The sequence below is a fragment of the Mustelus asterias genome, chromosome 23 (genome assembly GCF_964213995.1).
Source record: "Mustelus asterias chromosome 23, sMusAst1.hap1.1, whole genome shotgun sequence".
Taxonomy (NCBI): Eukaryota; Metazoa; Chordata; class Chondrichthyes; order Carcharhiniformes; family Triakidae; genus Mustelus; species Mustelus asterias.
The window spans coordinates 37,406,005-37,424,449 of record NC_135823.1 but is presented as its reverse complement, the minus strand read 5'-3'; the positions used below and the strand labels follow the sequence as shown (position 1 = coordinate 37,424,449).

The window sequence follows — 18,445 nt, the reverse complement described above, 5'->3', positions numbered from 1 at the left end:
ATTTTTTTCTCTGTCAGTTTTTAAAAAAAATTCTGCCCTTGGTGCCCTGTGCAGCCAATTCTCTTTCAGTCACACCATTTCATCAGACAACGTGCCTGGGTTGAAGAATTGGTCTTTAATGAAACAGATCTTTCAAATAAACTGGATACATTTTGGTAACTAAGCCTCACCACTGGTTTGATGGAAGGGTTGGCCCCTCACAATCAACACCCCTGTCCCACCCCCCAGTTCTCATCAACATCCAAGAAACAGCCAAAGCGCTGAAACAATGCTGCACATTTTTCTACCAGAAGCCCCCCCCAACCATGAATTCTGCCCCTGAGCAAGCTGTATGCTGCACTGCATCAGCAAGGATCCCATAGGATAAATGCAAAATACTGCAGATGCTGGAATCTGAAACAAATTCAGAAAAATGCTGGAAAATCTCAGCAGGTCTGACAGCAGCTGACGAAGGGTCATCTAGACTCAAAATGTTGGCTCTACTCTCTCCACAGATTCTGTCAGACCTGCTAAGCGTTTCCAGCATTTTTCTGTCTTTGTCCCAAGTAATATTGGTAATTAAACAGATTAAACAGTGATGAACTGTGCAAATAGCAGGTGGCAGTCAGTCTAAAGGACATTTAACACAAACATTAAGTCTAGTGTGAGTGAATTCTTAAGAGAGAAAACATATAATCTTTATACTTGGTCACAATCTAAGCTCTTTTCCATTTTATAAGTGGGTCAAACCTGGTTAAGATGTGTAGGACACTCAGTGATTTAACATTTCACCACAGAAATAATTTCTAGAATAAATATGGTATGTTCCCAGTCTCTAATTTTCTGGCTTTGTGCAAAGCCAGTTTATGATTTAAAATTGGTGAAGTGAAGACTACCCGGACACACAGTGAATCACTCAGTGTAGAGCAGCAGCAGACCAGACCAAAGGTGAACACATATCATTCAGAACACCTGAGTTTCCCTACATTAGAGCCATTCCATCACTTGGGAGTGCCCAGGCAGAAGCTAGGCCTTCTGTTTGTCCAGTCGTTCACTTTCAGTTACCCAATTAATTGGACTCTGCAACAAGAAAACAAAGTCAAATGTAGAATGATGAATGCCCAGGAGAAGCTGATTCAAGGCTGGGAACAAATTGAAGAGTTCAGACAGTTTATACAGATAGTAACAAACACATGGGGGCAGAATTAGGATTGTGCAATCGTGCAAGACCCTTAGTAGATCCACTGAGAGGAAACACGCACTTGGCTGTTAGCTGATCATTTGGTCAATTAGTTTTATATACTAGCAGGATCATACATTTGTGGATGTGACACCAGATTAAAGTGATTTTGTATCGTTATCCAGTGGGGTTCCACAGAGATCGGTGCTAGCATCCCAACTGTTCACATTATATATTAATGATTTGGAAGAGGGAAATGAATATATTATCCCCAAATTTGCAGATGTTACAAAATTGGGTGGGAGGGAGAGCTGTGAGGAGGATGCAGAGATGCTTCAGCGTGATCTGGACAGGCTGAGTGTGTGGACATCTGCATGGCAGATGCAGTATAATGTGGATAAACTTGAGGTTATCCACTTTGGTAGCAATAATAGGAAGACAGATTATTACTTGAAGGATGTAAATTGAGAGAGGTGGATACTCAGTGAGACCTTAGTGTCCTTGTGCATCAGTCGCTGAAAGTAAGCACACAGGTACAGCAGGCAGTAAAGGCGGCAAATGGTATGTCTGCCTTCATAGTGAGAGGATTTGAGTATTGAGATAGGGATGTTTTGCTGCAATTGTATAGGGCATTTGTGAGGCCACACCTGGAGTATTGTGTGCAGTTCTGGTGTCCTTAACTGAGGAAAGATGTCCTTGCTACAGAGGGAATACAGCGAGGGTTTACCAGGCTGATTCCTGGGATGGCAGGTCTGTCATATGAAGAGAGACCAAGTTGGTTAGAATTATATTCACTGGAGTTTAGAAGAGTGAGGGGGGATCTCATAGAAACTGTGGTGATATAAACAGGGCCTAGTTTTAAGGCTGATACAATTGGATATCCTAAATTGAAGAATTGGGCACATTGAAATCAAACACAGTCAAACCTCAGGCAGGCCAATTGTACAAATACACAAACGTGTCTGGGCCTGACCCATCAACCACCCATCAAAGGTCGTTACACTCTACTTGAGACTTAGCAGGAGATCATGGCACCTCATTGAAATGCATCGGCCTATTGTTAGAAGCGCAGATCGAGCCAGACTTTCTGTCACCAAGAGTTCCTGTAGATACCTTATCTGATAACAAGTTCAACACAGTAAGAAGTCTAACAACACCAGGTTAAAGTCCAACAGGTTTATTTGGGTGGCTTTTGCTACCAAATAAACCTGTTGGACTTTAACCTGGTGTTGTTAAACTTCTTACTGTGTTTACCCCAGTCCAACACCGGCATCTCCACATCATGACTAACAAGTTCAACAACATGGAGATGGACAGCTGGGGGGCGGACCCTGGTGTCCTGTCAGGCAGACATCAAGAAACCTACTGGGTACTGGAACCCCCTCCTGGGACCTCATTGGCCGGAAGCCAGAGAAGTTTCTGGAAAGGCAAGCAGGCTGGGGGACAAAGGGACACACTTTGAGTCACACTGCAGCGAAGACCCGACGAAGGAGACGGCCGTGACCATTCGGAAGACTGACCAGAGAAGGAAGGAAGGAAGGAAGAAGCGGCCATCGAGAGTCACCTTCGTGACGACGGACCAGAGGGACTCAGAGAATCGGACCTGCAGTTCAACCAAACCATCTTTACGGGTAGTATACTTGAATCTGCTGGGGTATCCTCTTGTTTTATGTGGGTAATTTAAGGGTTAATAGTGTTATTATTAATAAGCTTGTTGAACCTTTACTTGTGTTTGTGCTTTGTCCATCTTGCAAATAAGGGCACCAGGGTAAAAGCTTGGAGTAAGTAAACTGGTTGAAAGTATCTGAGAATTAACAGGTACAACAAAACTTATAAAATTCTAACAGGGTTAGACAGGGTAGATTCAGAAAGAATGTTCCCAGGGGTGGGGGAGCCCAGAACTAGGGGTCATAGTTTGAGGATAAGGGGTAAATTTTTTAGAACTGAGGTGAGGAGAAATTTCTTCACCCAGAGGATGGTGAATGTGTGGAATTCGCTACCACAGGAAGTAGTTGAGGCCAAAATGTTGTCTGATTTCAAGAAGAAATTAGATATAGCTCTTGGGGCTAAAGGGATTAAGGGATATGGGAGGAAGTGGGGGAAAATCAGGATATTAAATTTGATGATCAGCCATGATCAAATTGAATGATGGAGCAGGCTTGAATGGCCGAATGGCCTGTTCCTGCTTCTAGTTTCTAGGTTTAAAACGCAAGGACCATAAACCAAACCTTTAGACAAGAACTGCACAAATGGCTGCACGGTGGTTAGCACTGCTGCCTCACAGTAAGAAGTTTAACAACACCAGGTTAAAGTCCAACAGGTTTATTTGGTAGCAAAAGCCACACAAGCTTTCGGAGCTGCAAGCCCCTTCTTCAGGTGAGTGGGAAATCTCTCACCTGAAGAAGGGGCTTGCAGCTCCGAAAGCTTGTGTGGCTTTTGCTACCAAATAAACCTGTTGGACTTTAACCTGGTGTTGTTAAGCCTCACAGTGCCAGGGACCCGGGTTCCATTCTGGCCTCGGGTCATTATTTGTGTGGAGTCTGCACGTTCTCCCCGTGTCTGCGTGGGTTTCCTCCGGGTGCTCCGGTTTCCTCCCACAGTCCAAAGATGTACGGGTTAGGTTGATTGGCCATACTAAATTGACCCTAACGTCAGGGGGATTAGCAGGATACATATGTGGGAATAGGGTCTGGGTGGGATTCTGGTCGGTGCGGACTCGATGGGCCGAATGGCCTCCTTCTGCACTGTAGGGATTCTAAAAGAAATAAAAGGGTGTCAGAAAACTGAAAGAAAGACAACTTGAAAAGCACAATTAGAGGAGTAAATTGGAAGGAGGTATTCTCGGGGAAATGTACTGAAGAGAGGTGGCAGTTTTTCAAGGAATGTCTCTCTAGAGTTCTACAGGACAACGTTCCGAGCAGACAGGGAGGAGTTGGTAGGTTAAAAGAACCATGGTGCACGAAAGCTGTGCGGGAACTAGTCGAGAAGAAAAGGAAAGCATACAAAAGGTTCGGAGAGCTTGGCGAAGATAGGGATCTAGATGAGTATACGGCTTGTAGGAAGAGACTAAAGGAGGAAATTAGGAGAGCCAGAAGGGGGTCACAAGAAGGCCTTGGCAGGTAGGATTAAGGAAAACCCTAAGGCATTCTATAAATATGTGAAGAGTAAAAGGATGAGACGTGAAGGAATAGGGCCTATAAAAGGTGAAGGCGGGAAAGTCTGTATGGAACCAGTAGAAATGGCAGAGGTGCTTAATGAGTATTTTGCCTCGGTTTTCACAGAGGAGAAGGACATGGGTGGATGTACTGTGGGCTTGCAGTGGACTGAAAAGATTGAGTATGTGGACTTTAAGAAAGAGGTTGTGCTGGAATCTTTGAATGGCATCAAGATAGATAAGTCGCCGGGTCCGGATGGGATGTACCCCAGGTTACTGTGGGAGGCGAGGGAAGAGATTGCAGAGCCTCTGGCGATGATCTTTGCGTCGTCGATGGAGACGGGAGAGGTGCCGGAGGATTGCGGATGTGGTTCCTATTTTCAAGAAGGGGAATAGGGATAGCCCAGGAAATTATCGACCGGTGTGTCTAACCTCAGTGGTTGGTAAGCTGATGGAGAAGATCCTGAGGGACAAGATTTATGAGCATTTAGAGAGGTTTAGTGTGCTCAAGAATGCTCAGCATGGCTTTGTCAAGGCAGATCGTGCCTTACGAGCCTGGTGGAGTTCTTTGAAAATGTGACTAAACACATTGACGAAGGGAAGGCGGTAGATGTGGTTTATATGGATTTTAGCAAGGCGTTCGAGAAGGTCCCCCATGCAAGGCTTCTAGAAAAAATGAGAGGGCATGGGATCCAAGGGGCTGCTGCCCTGTGGATCCAGAACTGGCTTGCCCAAAGGAGGCAGAGAGTGGGTATAGATGGGTCTTTTTCTAAATGGAGGTCGGTCACCAGTGGTGTGCCCCAGGGATCTGTTCTGGGACCCTTGCTGTTTGTCATTTTCATAAATGACCTGGATGAGGAAGTGGAGAGATGGGTTGGTAAGTTTGCCGACGACACGAAGGTTGGTGGGGTTGTGGATAGTCTGGAGGGATGTCAGAAGTTACAGAGGGACATAGATAGATGCAAGACTGGGCGGAGAAGTGGCAGATGGACTTCAACCCAGATAAATGCGTGGTGGTCCATTTTGGCAGGTCAAATGGGATGAAGGAGTACAATATAAAGGGAAAGACTCTTAGTACTGTAGAGGATCAGAAGGAACTTGGGGTCCGGGTCCATAGGACTCTAAAATCAGCCCCACAGGTGGAGGAGGTGGTTAAGAAGGCATAAGGTGTGCTGGCCTTTATCAATTGAGGGATTGAGTTTAGGAGTCCGGGGATTATGATGCAGCTATATAAGACCCTCGTCAGACCCCACTTGGAGTACTGTGCTCAGTTCTGGTCGCCTCATTACAGGAAGGATGTGGAAAAGATTGAAAGGGTGCAGAGGAGATTTACAAGATTTGCCTGGATTGAGTGGCATGCCTTATGAGGATAGGCTGAGGGAGCTCGGTCTTTTCTCCTTGGAGAGATGTAGGATGAGAGGAGACCTAATAGAGGTATATAAGATGTTGAGAGGCATAGATCGGGTGGACTCTCAGAGGCTTTTTCCCAGGGTGGAAATGTCTGCTACGAGAGGACACAGGTTTAAGGTGCTAGGGGGTGGTACAGGGGAAACATTAGGGGGAAGTTTTTCCACACAGAGGGTGGTGGGCGAGTGGAATCGGCTGCCGTCAGTGGTGGTGGAGGCAAACTCAATAGGGTCTTTTAAGAGACTCCTGGATGAGTACATGGGACTTAATAGGATGGAGGGTTATAGGTAGGCCTAAAAGGTAGGGATATGTTCGGCACAACTTGTGGGGCCGAAGGGCCTGTTTTGTGCTGTAGTTTTTTTACGTTTCTTTCTATGTTTCTAAAAGTAAATACTTGTTCAAATTCAGGAAATTAGTGTGTAGTGGGATGGGTTGGAAATGGTGCGTGTGCGGATGGGTGTGAGAGGACTAGTTCACTAGGCACTTGAGCAGAGGCATGCATTTATATAGCACTTGATCATGAATTTCCCAAAATGCCTTACAGTGCATTACTATGCAGTGTTATGTGAAATACTATATAACAATTTTGCATATAATAAGATCCCAGACAGATACTTTATTAATGACCAGTTAATGTGTTGTTGGAGTTTGTCGTTGAGGGAAAAATGTTGGTCAGGACATGGTGACATTTCTTACATTTTTACATATCATGCCATGAGATCTGGGACCTTGAACATGAAGATTGGGATCTTGGTTTAATGTCTCATCTGGAAGATGGCATCTCTGACAACGTAGCATGCCCTCAACACTGAAGCACAGCACTAGCCGTGATGATCTGTTCAAGTCCTAGTGTATTGGAACCCTTCTGAGCCAGTGGGATCTGTGTTACTGACTAACTGAGTCATACCAACATGCCACCTGCTTGCTAACAATTCTTGGGATATGAAGATAAAACCAGCCATATCCTAAATCTACCCTGGAGGCCAATGGGCCCAATAGGGTTGAAGTGAAACAAGGGCAGCTTAAACATTAAACTCTGATCTTGCTCTCATTATGCACCCCAGGAATTTGCAAGTTTAAGAGGGTTCATTAATGCAGATTCCTTCTGGTCACTGTACCTGTACTTGTAGTGCTCTGGAGAAAAGGCCCATCTCATATCTGAGACAGTGGCAGGAACTTCTGGTAGTAGCTCTTTGTGACGTCCATCATAAGTTCCTGTGTACACTCTGGAAGCTCACCGGCAAAAAGGCCTATCAGAAAACACCACAAACCCAGTTAATGTAGGACCCCACTCCTCAGCCTACAATAATCTGCAATCATCTTGTATGCTTGAAGGCTTGCACTTATAAAGTCCATTTTACAACCTCAGGATATTCCAAGTGTTTGATTGCCACTGAAGTACTTCTGAGGCGTAGTCATTGAGGTAATGTAGGAAACGTAGCAGCACACAGCAAAGTGCCACATACAGCAATTTGATAATGGCCAGATCATCTGTTTTAGTGATCTTGATTAATAAATACTGGCCACTGGAAAATGTCTCCACTGCTCTTTGAATAGTGTCACGTGAACTCTACATCCACTTGATAGGGGCAGACAGGAACTCAGTTTAATATCCGATCTGGAAGACAGCACCTCTGTCAGTACAGCATTATTTTAGTACCACACAGAGAGTGTCAACCTAGATTGTGTGTGCGTGGTGTAGGACTTGAACCCACATTCAGAGGGGAGTGTTACCCAATCAGCCATAGCCACACCTTGAAAAGAAGAGGACACTGCAATATCTGGGCAACACAATTTACAACCAGGGCAACTAATTCAAAACAAATGGTGAAGGATGTTTTCACTTCTGACATCCAGTTCCAGTGTCAAACACTCCCAGCCATGGACAGTCTGGGTAGACACAGTAAGAGTTTTAACAACACCAGGTTAAAGTCCAACAGGTTTATTTGGTAGCAAATACCATTAGCTTTCAGAGCACTGCTCCTTCGTCAGATGGAGTGGGAGATCTGCTCACAAACAGGGCATAGAGAGACACAAACTCAATTTACAGAATAATGATTGGAATGCGAAAAACCACACTGACCTCCTCAGAAGACAAACACGGGACACGGTGGACAGAGTACCCTTCGTCGTCCAGTACTTCCCCGGAGCGGAGAAGCTACGACATCTCCTCTGGAGCCTTCAACATGTCATTGATGAAGACAAACATCTCGCCAAGGCCATCCCCACACCCCCACTTCTTGCCTTCAAACAACCGCACAACCTCAAAAAGACCATTGTCTGCAGCAAACTACCCAGCCTTCAGGAGAACAGTGACCAAGACACCACACAACCCTGCCACAGCAACCTCTGCAAGACGTGCCGGATCATCGACATGGATGCCATCATCTCACGTGAGAACACCATCCACCAGGTACACGGTACATACTCTTGCAACTCGGCCAACGTTGTCTACCTGATACGCTGCAGGAAAGGATGTCCCGAGGCATGATACATTGGGGAAACCATGCAGACGCTACGACAACGGATGAATGAACACCGCTCGACAATCACCAGGCAAGACTGTTCTCTTCCTGTTGGGGAGCACTTCAGCGGTCACGGGCATTCAGCCTCTGATCTTCGGGTAAGCGTTCTCCAAGGCGGCCTTCACGACACACGACAACGCAGAGTCGCTGAGCAGAAACTGATAGCCAAGTTCTGCACACACACGAGGATAGCCTCAACCGGGATCTTGAGTTCATGTCACACTATCTGTAACCCCCAGAACTTGCCTGGACTTGCAAAATCTCATTAGCTGTCCTGTCTGGAGACAATACACATTTCTTTAACTTGTGCTTAATGCTCTCTCCACTCACAATGTCTGTACCTTTAAAGACTTGATTAGCTGTAAAGAATCGCATTCCAATCATTATTCTGTAAATTGAGTTTGTGTCTCTGTATGCCCTGTTTGTGAGCAGATCTCCCACTCCATCTGACGAAGGAGCAGCCGCTCCGAAAGCTAGTGGCGTTTGCTACCAAATAAACCTGTTGGACTTTAACCTGGTGTTGTTAGACTTCTTACTGTGTTTACCCCAGTCCAACGCCAGCATCTCCACATCATGTCTTCAATAGGAAGACCATTGAACAAAAGCCACTGTTTTTCTTGAAGCTGCAAACATTCAGGCAAAACTCCTGCAAAATCAACATCAACGGATGGACATGATGTCCAGGTGGCCAAAAACAGTCTTTCCACCAGGTCCTGTTTTCTCAGGTGGCCTCCCGTTTCAGGGGAGAATAAAGACAATGCTTCAGAGACACTCAAACTCTCCTGAAGTGCAGTAATGCAGTGCAGTAAGTGACATTAATGACTGGGAGGAGCTTGCTACTAGTTATTCAAAATAGCAACTTGTCCATCAAGCTGCATCACGCCGAGTCCCAACGTCTTAATGATGAGGCACAGCAGCAGCAGAGAAGAGAAAAGGAAGCAAAACCCTCACTCTGCATCTAAAGTTTACATAGTGCCTTTAACATAGTAAAATGTTTAAGGTGTTGAATTACACTTTGTTTTCCCTATATCTACCTCCCCATGTAATGTCACACTATTACAAAGCTGTGTGGCAGTAATACAGTGCTGCTAAAAAAAAAAGTGGCACAGTAACAGGACTTTACCCAGTCCATTAACTGCAACAAACATGGCTGCCTCCCCTCCCCTGCAGTGGGTGATCACTCTGGACCCACACAATTAGATGTGGTTCCAGCAATGTAGGTGTGATGCTGGCGTTTTGATGTACTCACCTGGGCAGCCTGAGAAGATGGTGAAAGGCGGGACCACAGTTTCTGGCGGAAGAACAGTGTTGTCTAGAATTTTGCAGCAATCTTTCAGAACACATCTCCGACCCTATGGAGAAATAAACAGCATAAGAGAGAACACACTTCACTCAGAGAACACAACTAAATGCAATGTATAACTCGGTACGGCCACCAATATAAAAGCACGCTTGGAGGAAGAACAAACACACGCTGCAGCCGTACAAAAGAAAAGCATCAAAAAGGCTCGGAGAAACATTGACAGGGCAATGAAGGCCAAAACTCTGCTCAGGATAACAGAAGCAGCAGCTGTAATCCTCCTATCAAAATGGTTCCTTATAAATCAGCTCAGTGAGTTCCAGCTGGTTATATTACCATACAGGCATCACACTGCCTTTGACATCCATTTCTAGCAATGGCCAGTGGGAATCCCGGACGACATGTCCTCTCCCTAACCTAATAACACAGCAAGTGACCAGAGTGCCAGGAGTTCTACTGTAAAGTTCAAAAGTTGAGCACAGCAACCCTTAGACACACAGATTCAACGTCCATCCTGTAATTGAAATAAAACTATAAACATTTTGCACTTTATAAAACAAGGTTATCCTGCATTCACAGCAGGCACAAATATACGATGATCCCTTTTATCTGGAGGCAGAAAGCCTCGTTAGCCATTTATCATTCTGATCAAAAGTGGCAACTGTGGCTCTGTGTGCTGTTGAACACTTTACTGACACCACCATCCATCACTTACAGGTGGAACATTTGGCTGACCAGGTCTGAATTGATATGAGTTTTGTTTTGGCAACACTCAAGGATAAGCCATGATTTTTATATGCAAAATTGAAAAACAGTAGAATCTGGTACAGAGTGGGCAATGACACTGCAGTTACCTGAAAACTATAGATCATGCATGACTTTGGTGGTTAGTTTAGTTTTGGCATGAAGGCGATTGAAGTCAAGATGTTTTCCATCTTGATGGCATTTAATACCAACACCAGAGGGCAGCTGATCTTTGATGAGGGAAAGAGTCACTGTCAGGTAGATTGTAAATGGAATGGGAGATATCACACAGCCTTGGCACCAGTCCAGATTCTAAAGTGTTTGTTTCGGAACTCCCATTCAAGGCAGTTGCAGCATCATCATGAAGCAATTGCAGAATTGTGATGATGTCTCCCTCAAATCTTTGGAGCACAATCCACAGAGCCTTGTGATTTACTGAGTCAAATGCTTTTGTCATGTCAATGAATACAATGAAGAGGACGGTGCATTAGTGACACACAAGAGCACTAAAGAAATCCGATTAGCACTGGGAGGACCATTGAACAAAAGCTAGTGTTCTTCTTGAAACCAGCTCCATAAACATTCAGGCAAAACCCCCTGTAAAATCAACATCAGCGGATGGACAAGGTATCCAGATGGCCAAAATGAGTCTTCCCACCAAGTCCTGTTTTCTCAAGTGGCCAAAATTTCAGGGAAGGACAAAAACAATGCTTCAATAACGCTCAAATTCTCCTGAAGTGCAGTAGCCTGGACATTAATGACTGGGAGGAGTGACAAACTGTCCATCAAGCAGCAACATGCTGAGACCCAATATCATAATGAGGCACAGCAGCAGAGAAAGATAGAAAAGGAAGCAAAACCCTCGCTCTGCATCCCACTATCTCATCCAAACTACCTCTTGTCCCAAAGATATGTGGGTTGAGACTCGACTTGCTCAGTCACACAAAGACCCATGGCAGAAACTCATGACCCTGAGTTGTCATGTCATCCTCAAATCACAGACAGCTGTTGATGACGACTTCCTCCATGTGCAAGTAAGTGTGGGTATGTGCTGAAACTCAGCAGTTTAGGTTAAAGAACAGTGGCACTGGGAGATAAATAATATGCAAGGAAATCTCCATCTGTCTGAGATTGGACAAACTCCTCTCCCTAAGGGCTACAGAAACTGAAAAGCTTGAACATCTGGAAAGTGATCAACACACCTGTTCCTTGGGTGAAAGGTTAGCTTGGTCTTTGGATTCACTTGGGTTGATGAAAATCTGACTTCTACCTAGAGCAATAATATCAGCACAAGGCCAGACAATCCAACTACCCTTTTCAGTGCGAAATCCTTCCTTGCAAATCTCTAACTCCTCCCTCATTCCCTACCATTTCTCTTTGTAATTGCAAAATGTACCCACACCTCCCCCAAGCACAACTTTCAGCATACAATTCCCTTAACATCCCTGTGTGGATCTAACCCTCACTAGGTCTTTTAACTCCTCCTTGAAAGCTCCAACCTCTCACAGGCTTCTGTTCTAACTGCATAATAAGACTGTGCAGCGCAGCGGACATGTCAGCATGACTAAGAGGCACCGTACTTACAATAACACAATTCTTCCCTATGTGGACATAGGATCCAATCTGTGCAGCATTTACCACACAGTCTTCCTCAATGAACACATGGTCTCCAATGTGTAGTGGGAAGAAGGCAACCCTGTATTATGAAAGAAAAGGTTGATTCAATTATTGATGTATTGTTAACATAAGATGATTTAACCCCGACCCACTCTCATACATGAGCTCACCTACAAGTCAGATGGTAACAGAGGCACAGATCCTTGCAGAGTGCTCTCTAGCTGCCTCTAACATCAGAAAACTAATGCAAGCCATCAGAATCTCCGCATACTCACATGCTGAAATCAAAGTTTATTACACTCTCTCTGATACAAGTCATTCTTGTTCAGATCTGAAGCATCAAGCTCTTCACCACCGCCAGGAAGATGAGCTTGATTTTAGGGCAGGAACAAGGTGGTGTACTGACCTAACGTATGACACAACTGCCCTTTTGCAAGTTAATGAAAAGGCAGACCGCTAGGAGGCAGTCCTGCTCCTCCATCCTGCTCTCAGGCTTGTTATGAAATAGGGCACTGCTCCAACTGGACAGTCCAACAAGTTGACTCCCACTCAACCTTCAGCAAAAGGTTCCAGGTCGAGTGGTGTATATGCCGTTAGCTTATCAGTCAGGGCAGATTGGGGCTACAGATACGTACTGCAGTGCTGTACTCATCGGAGAGAGATGGGTGAATGAAAGAAAGGGCAAAGGCACAGGGAAAGAACCGTCAGCTGTCTCTCCCATTTTGTAATCACATTTTTAAACCTTCTGCCTCTTTCCGCTCCCCTTTAAAAATCTCCTCAAATCCAGGCAGAGTTTTTAAACTTTTCTGAGATAACTGAAAGTACAGCAGATAACTCATTACATTTGTAAAAGTCTGAGGTCACGTACCAACTGACTCAAGAACAGCTTCTTCCCTGCTGCCATCTGACTTTTGAAAGGACCTACCTTATATTAAGTTGATCTTTCTCTACACCCTAGCTATGACTGTGACACTACATTCTGCACTCTCCTGTCCTCTATGAACGGTTTGCTTTGTCTGTATAGCGCACAAGAAACAATGCTTCTTACTGTATATTAATATATGTGTGACAATAATAAATCAAATCAAAGCAATTCTTGAAAGCACCAATCCCACACCTCTCAATTTAATTGGTAAAATATTATGAAACTGCTACATGTTAACAAAAAGATTGCACAAGTTTTTTTAAATTACTACTAAATTCTGCTGCCACCTGCAGCAAAACACATTTTCAAGTGGTGTCATAGGAGTCTGATACATAAATCTTCCTCATGCTCATTAATATCACAGGGTTCCAACATATGTAAACATTCCTAATGCCTGTTATTATATAAATTCAAGATTATTCTAATATGTAATCATTCTATTTCTCTTTTACAGAGATTGAGTGCCTAATATGTGTGTGTGGAATTTCTGGGTCTGTCACATTCAAACCCTTCCCAGCTCCCCTGGCCCCACCCACAGCAAGAGCAAGAACGAGATCTAGAAGTGGTTTCAAAAATAAACAAGCATCACATCCCTCAATAGGTTGTGTGTGCAGGTCACATAGAATCAGTGCTTACTGCAGGCCTGTCAATTACCATTATAAACAAAGTCATAGTTCGGCCCTGGCAGCAGAGGCCAATCTGAAATCTGTGTGAAGATGGATTATCCAATAGAATTAGACAAAAGGACCACCTTGTGGAAAAATCTGATTCCACAGAAATTTCAGTAAGACAAGGAGAGAATGGGAGTTCTCAATTTATATGATTGATATATGAACCTTTCCCAGTGCCGTGTTGCTGTAATACCCGGGTCTGTAAAATGCAATAGCCTTACCCTTTGCTGAATTTCTTGAAAGGTGGGCGTATGACACTTCGGCTCTTGATGACACAGTGCCGTCCAACCCTCACATTAGCCAGGTCTCCACGGATGATACAATCATTCATAACGATAGTCTGATTTAAAAAATAACAGTGTCACAATAGATTCTCTATATGAAGTAACCACAAAGGATTAAGTGTTAAACTTCTGGTCAAAACTGCATTTTGTCAATGCAGTTATCTGCTGTAGAGGATTGGATAGATTTCAGTGAAACATTCCCAGATTAAGATACCTAGAATCAGTACAAACTATTCTGGGGAGTTGCTGGTGTCTTAGTGGGTAGGTGCACTGCCAGGTCCATTACTCAACAACACAGACTAGAGGGTCCCTGATCTGTGCTGTTATCTGATCTCAACCATGGCAGCAATCAGGGTCCAGAAATTAATTTCAACACTCCTGGATTGAGAAGGGGAGAAATAATGTTCTCCAATCAGTGCTGGGAGGTACTATGGGGTCCGGTAGCACATTGATTACTGAACAAGTAATCCAGAGGCCTGAACTGAAGATCCAGAATCATGAGTTCAAATCCCACTGGTGAATTCAAATTCAGTTATAAAGTTAAAATCAGTAATGATGACCATTAAACCACCAAACTGTTGTAAAAGCTCATCTGGTTCACTAACATCCTTTCGGGTCTGCATGTGACTTCAGAGCTAATTTTCCACCTGCAATGGCCTAGCAAGCCACTCAGTTGTACTCAAGAAGGTGGCTCATCAATTAAGGGTGGAAAATAATGTTGGCCTCACAAGCAACGTGGACATTCTGTGTATAACCAAACGGAAACTCAATCTCTTAATTGATACTGAGCAACATGAGGAAATATTTAAAAAGTTAAGAGTGAGGCAAAAATAGCCATTGGACCACTGGAAAATGAGGCTGGAGAAGTAATAATAGGAAACAAAGCAATGGCAGAGGAACCAAATAGTCACTTTGCATCAGTCTTCACGGTGGAAGACACCAGTGGGATGCCAGAGCTCCAGGAGAGTCAGGGGGCACAGATGACTGTCGTGGCCATCACTAAGGAGATGGTTCTGGGGAAACTGAAAGGTCTGAAGATGGACAAATCACCTGGACCGGATGGACCACACCCCAGGGTTCTAAAAGAGATAGCTGAGGAAATTGTGGAGATCTTTCAGGAATCACTGGAGGCAGGGAGGGTACCAGAGGACTGGAAAGTAGCTAATGTAACACCGCTGTTTAAGAAGGGAGGGAGGCAGCAGATGGGAAATTATAGGCCGGTTAGCCTGACTTCGGTCATTGGCAAGATTTTAGAGTCCATTATTAAAGATGAGATCGCGGAGTCCTTGCAAGTGCATGATAAAGTAGGACTGAGTCAGCACGGCTTTGTCAAGGGAAGGTCATGTCTGACAAATCTGTTAGAGTTCTTTGAGGGAGGTAACAAGGAAGTTAGATAAAGGAGAACCAGTGGACGTGATATATTTAGATTTCCAGAAGACTTTTGACAAGGTGCTGCATAGGAGGCTGTTAAGTAAGTTAAGAGCCCATGGTGTTAAGGGTAAGATATTGGCATGGATAGAGGATTGGTTGACTGGCAGAAGGCAGAGAGTGGGGATAAAGGGGTCTTTCTCAGGATGGCAGCCGGTGACTAGTGGTGTGCCTCAGGGGTCAGTGCTGGGACCACAACTTTTCACAATATACATTAATGACTTGGAGGAAGGAATTGAAGGCACTGTTGCTAAGTTTGCAGATGATACAAAGATATGTAGAGGGACAGGTAGTATTGAGGAAGCAGGGTGGCTGCAGAAGGACTTGGACAGGTTAGGAGAGTGGGCAAGGAAGTGGCAGATGGAATACAATGTGGAAAAGTGTGAGGTTATGCACTTTGGGAGGAGGAATGGAGGCATAGACTATTTTCTAACTGGGAAAATGCTTAGGAAATCAGAAACAGAAAGGGACTTGGGAGTCATTGTTCAAGATTCTCTTAAGGTTAACGTGCAGGTTCAGTCGGCAGTTAGGAAGTCAAATGCAATGTTAGCATTCATGTCAAAAGGGACAGCATACAAGAGCAGGGATGTACTTCTGGGGCTGTATAAGGCTTTGGTCAGACCCCCATTTGGAGTATTGTGAGCGGTTTTGGGCCCTGTATCTAAGGAAGGATGTGCTGGCCTTGGAAAGGGTCCAGAGGAGGTTCACAAGAATGATCCCTGGAATAAAGAGCTTGTATGAGGAACGGTTGAGGACACTGGGTTTGTACTCGCTGCAGTTTAGAAGGATGAGGGGGGATCTTATTGAAACTTACAGGAGACTGCGAGGCCTGGATAGAATGGATGTGGAGAGGATGTTTCCAGTAGTAGGAAAAACTAGAACCAGAGGGCACAATCTCAGGCTAAAGGAACAATCCTTTAAAACAGAGATGAGGAGGAATTTCTTCAGCCAGAGTGGTGAATCTGTAGAACTCTTTGCCGCAGAAGGCTGTGGAGGCCAGGTCATTGAGTGTCTTTAAGACAGAGATAGATAGGTTCTTGATTAATAAGGGGATCAGAGATTATTTGGAGAATGGGGATGACAAAAAAAATCAGCCATGATTGAATGGCAGAGCAGACTCGATGGGCTAAGTGGTCTAATTCTGCTCCTATGTCTTATGGTCACCAAAAGCTTGGTCAAAGATTGGGTTTAAGGAGTGTGTGAGAAGGCTAGAGTGTGTGTCAGGGAGTGAATTCCAGGGACAGTGAATGCATTGCTGCCAATGTCTGTATCGCACTCAAGAAACAATACTTTTCACTGTATACTAATACACGTGACAATAGTAAATCAAATCAAATGTGTAGCAATGAAAATTGGGGGGAATGCACAAGAGTCCAAAATTGTAAGAGCACAGAGATCTTGGAGGGTGTTGGGCTGGAAGAGGTATAGAGATGGGTGACCAGGGGGATCGCAGCCATGGGAAGTGTTGAACACAAAATTGAGAAATTAAAATTGAGGCATTGTCAGACCAGGAGCCAATGTAGGTCAGCAAGAACTGGATAATAGGCAAGCAAAACTTGGTACAAGTGAGGATAAAGGAAACAGAGTTTTGGATGCTGCTCAAATGCACAAAGAGTTCTCTGAACATGTCCACATCTGTTCTACTTACCTTCCCATTGAGAACTATGTTCTGGCTCCCACACAGCACAGACTGCCTGCTCACCTTGTTACCAGAGGCCTGCAGACATAAATCATGATCAAAGATTAGCTCATAGCAATAGAACAATTAAAAATCAAAGCCCACATATAAAATAGTTTTACTTGTGTCATTATGCTCCGATAAGAAATTTCACAGCACATTGTAATGTACCTTAGGGATATGGATCACAGGCTGACTTCTCACTTGGGTTTAAACTAATCTCAGGCTAACTGGGTGAAGCTTTCTCCATCTGTAGCTTGCATGGACCCATGAAATAAGTCTGGGTGGTCTCAATCTAATTTTACATGGATATGGGCCCAAAGCACTAATTAGCAATATGAGGGGAGGCAATGGCTTAATAGTATTATCACTAGACTATTAATCCAGAAACTCAGCTAATGTTCTGGGGACCCGGGTTCGAATCCCACCACGACAGATGGTGGAATTTGAATTCAATTTTTAAAAAACCTGAAATTAAGAATCTACTGATGACCGTGAAACCATTGTGGATTGTCAGAAAAACCCATTTGGTTCACTAATGTCCTTTAGGGAAGGAAATCTGCTGTCCTTACCGGACTGGCCTACGCGTGACTCCAGAGCCACAGAATGTGGTTGACTGTCAACTGCCCTCGGGCAACTGGGGATGGGCAATAAATGCTGGCCTGCCAGCAATGCCTATGTCCCATGAATGAATTTTAAAAAAAAATCAGGGTAGAAAACATGGTACACTGGTGCAATGGGGAAAGGTGCTCTTCTGAATTTGGTACATAGATCTTGCATCGCGCTGGGTGACATTTGACGTGAAAATGCATTATCTGGATGGATGAGGACGATAATTAGTTGATGCAGAATGTTATCCTACCCAATCCCTCCCCATCCACGACAGGACGCCGTGCCAAGAAACAACTTTCATTTATAGAGCATCTTTCATAATCTCAGGGCCTCCCAAAGCAATTAAATACTTTGTCGCAATATAGACAACTGAGCAGCCAATTTGCACACAGGAAGGTCCCACAAACAGCAATGTGATAGATAACCGGACTGTTTTGGTGATGTGGATTCAGGGATAAATATTTGCCTGAGGCACCGGGTGGTTATTCTCCCGTCGCTCTTTAAAACACCGCCGTGGGAGCTTTTCACATTGAGCCTTTAGTTTAACTTGGCACCTCCGACAGTGCGGCACTCCCGCAGCATCACCCCTCCTCCTCCTCCTCCTTTCTGTAAATCCGCTCACTGATTTCCCCATTACACGGAGCAGATTAAACCCCAGCCGGCCGGCGGGCCGCCCCCTCACCGTCTCGATGTACTCCGCCTTGTTGTACAGGATCTCGCACAGCTCCATCCCGGATTCGGTTGTCGGGGCGACCGCTCCCCTTCTCACCCGGAAACACAATGCGCGCTTCCGGGACAGATCCACCGGCCGCGACCTGAAAAATGGGAATTAAAACAGGAGATTTTTTTAAAAATGTAAAACTGAAGCAGTTTTTCCGCCGCCGTCACCGTCATCACCCTCCCGCTCTGAAAGCTGCCGCCCGACATAAAGTTAATATTCC

General features: G+C 44.7%; 1 protein-coding gene across 2 annotated transcripts; it reads right to left on the bottom strand.

The window, feature by feature from the left end:
- Positions 1-27: 27 nt before the first annotated feature.
- dctn5 (dynactin 5) lies at positions 28-18,431 on the bottom strand. Of its 2 annotated transcripts, XR_013500665.1 has the most exons (8): positions 18,187-18,431; positions 16,863-16,931; positions 13,724-13,842; positions 11,874-11,985; positions 9,495-9,597; positions 6,839-6,970; positions 752-1,059; positions 28-424 (listed from the first exon to the last, which is right to left on the bottom strand). XR_013500665.1 is itself a non-coding variant. In XM_078240328.1 (7 exons), exons 1-6 carry the CDS (start codon positions 18,232-18,234, stop codon positions 6,873-6,875), a joined length of 549 nt encoding a protein of 182 aa, XP_078096454.1. In that variant the 5' UTR covers positions 18,235-18,431; the 3' UTR covers positions 28-1,059; positions 6,839-6,872. The 2 variants fall into 2 exon arrangements, 1 of the variants encoding a protein (XP_078096454.1); XM_078240328.1 differs by having other exon boundaries at positions 28-1,059.
- Between the last annotated feature and the right edge of the window lie 14 nt (positions 18,432-18,445).

What these genes read in the sequence shown, in the direction of transcription:
- dctn5 (XM_078240328.1), bottom strand. Translation starts at nt 18,234, where the DNA reads ATGGAGCTGTGCGAGATCCTGTACAACAAGGCGGAGTACATCGAGACG. An exon ending in ACATAGTTCTCAATGGGAAG is followed by an intron (nt 13,843 to 16,862) that starts GTAAGTAGAACA and finishes TTTTTAAATCAG; the next exon opens with ACTATCGTTATGAATGATTG. An exon ending in TTCAAGAAATTCAGCAAAGG is followed by an intron (nt 11,986 to 13,723) that starts GTAAGGCTATTG and finishes TTCATAATACAG; the next exon opens with GGTTGCCTTCTTCCCACTAC.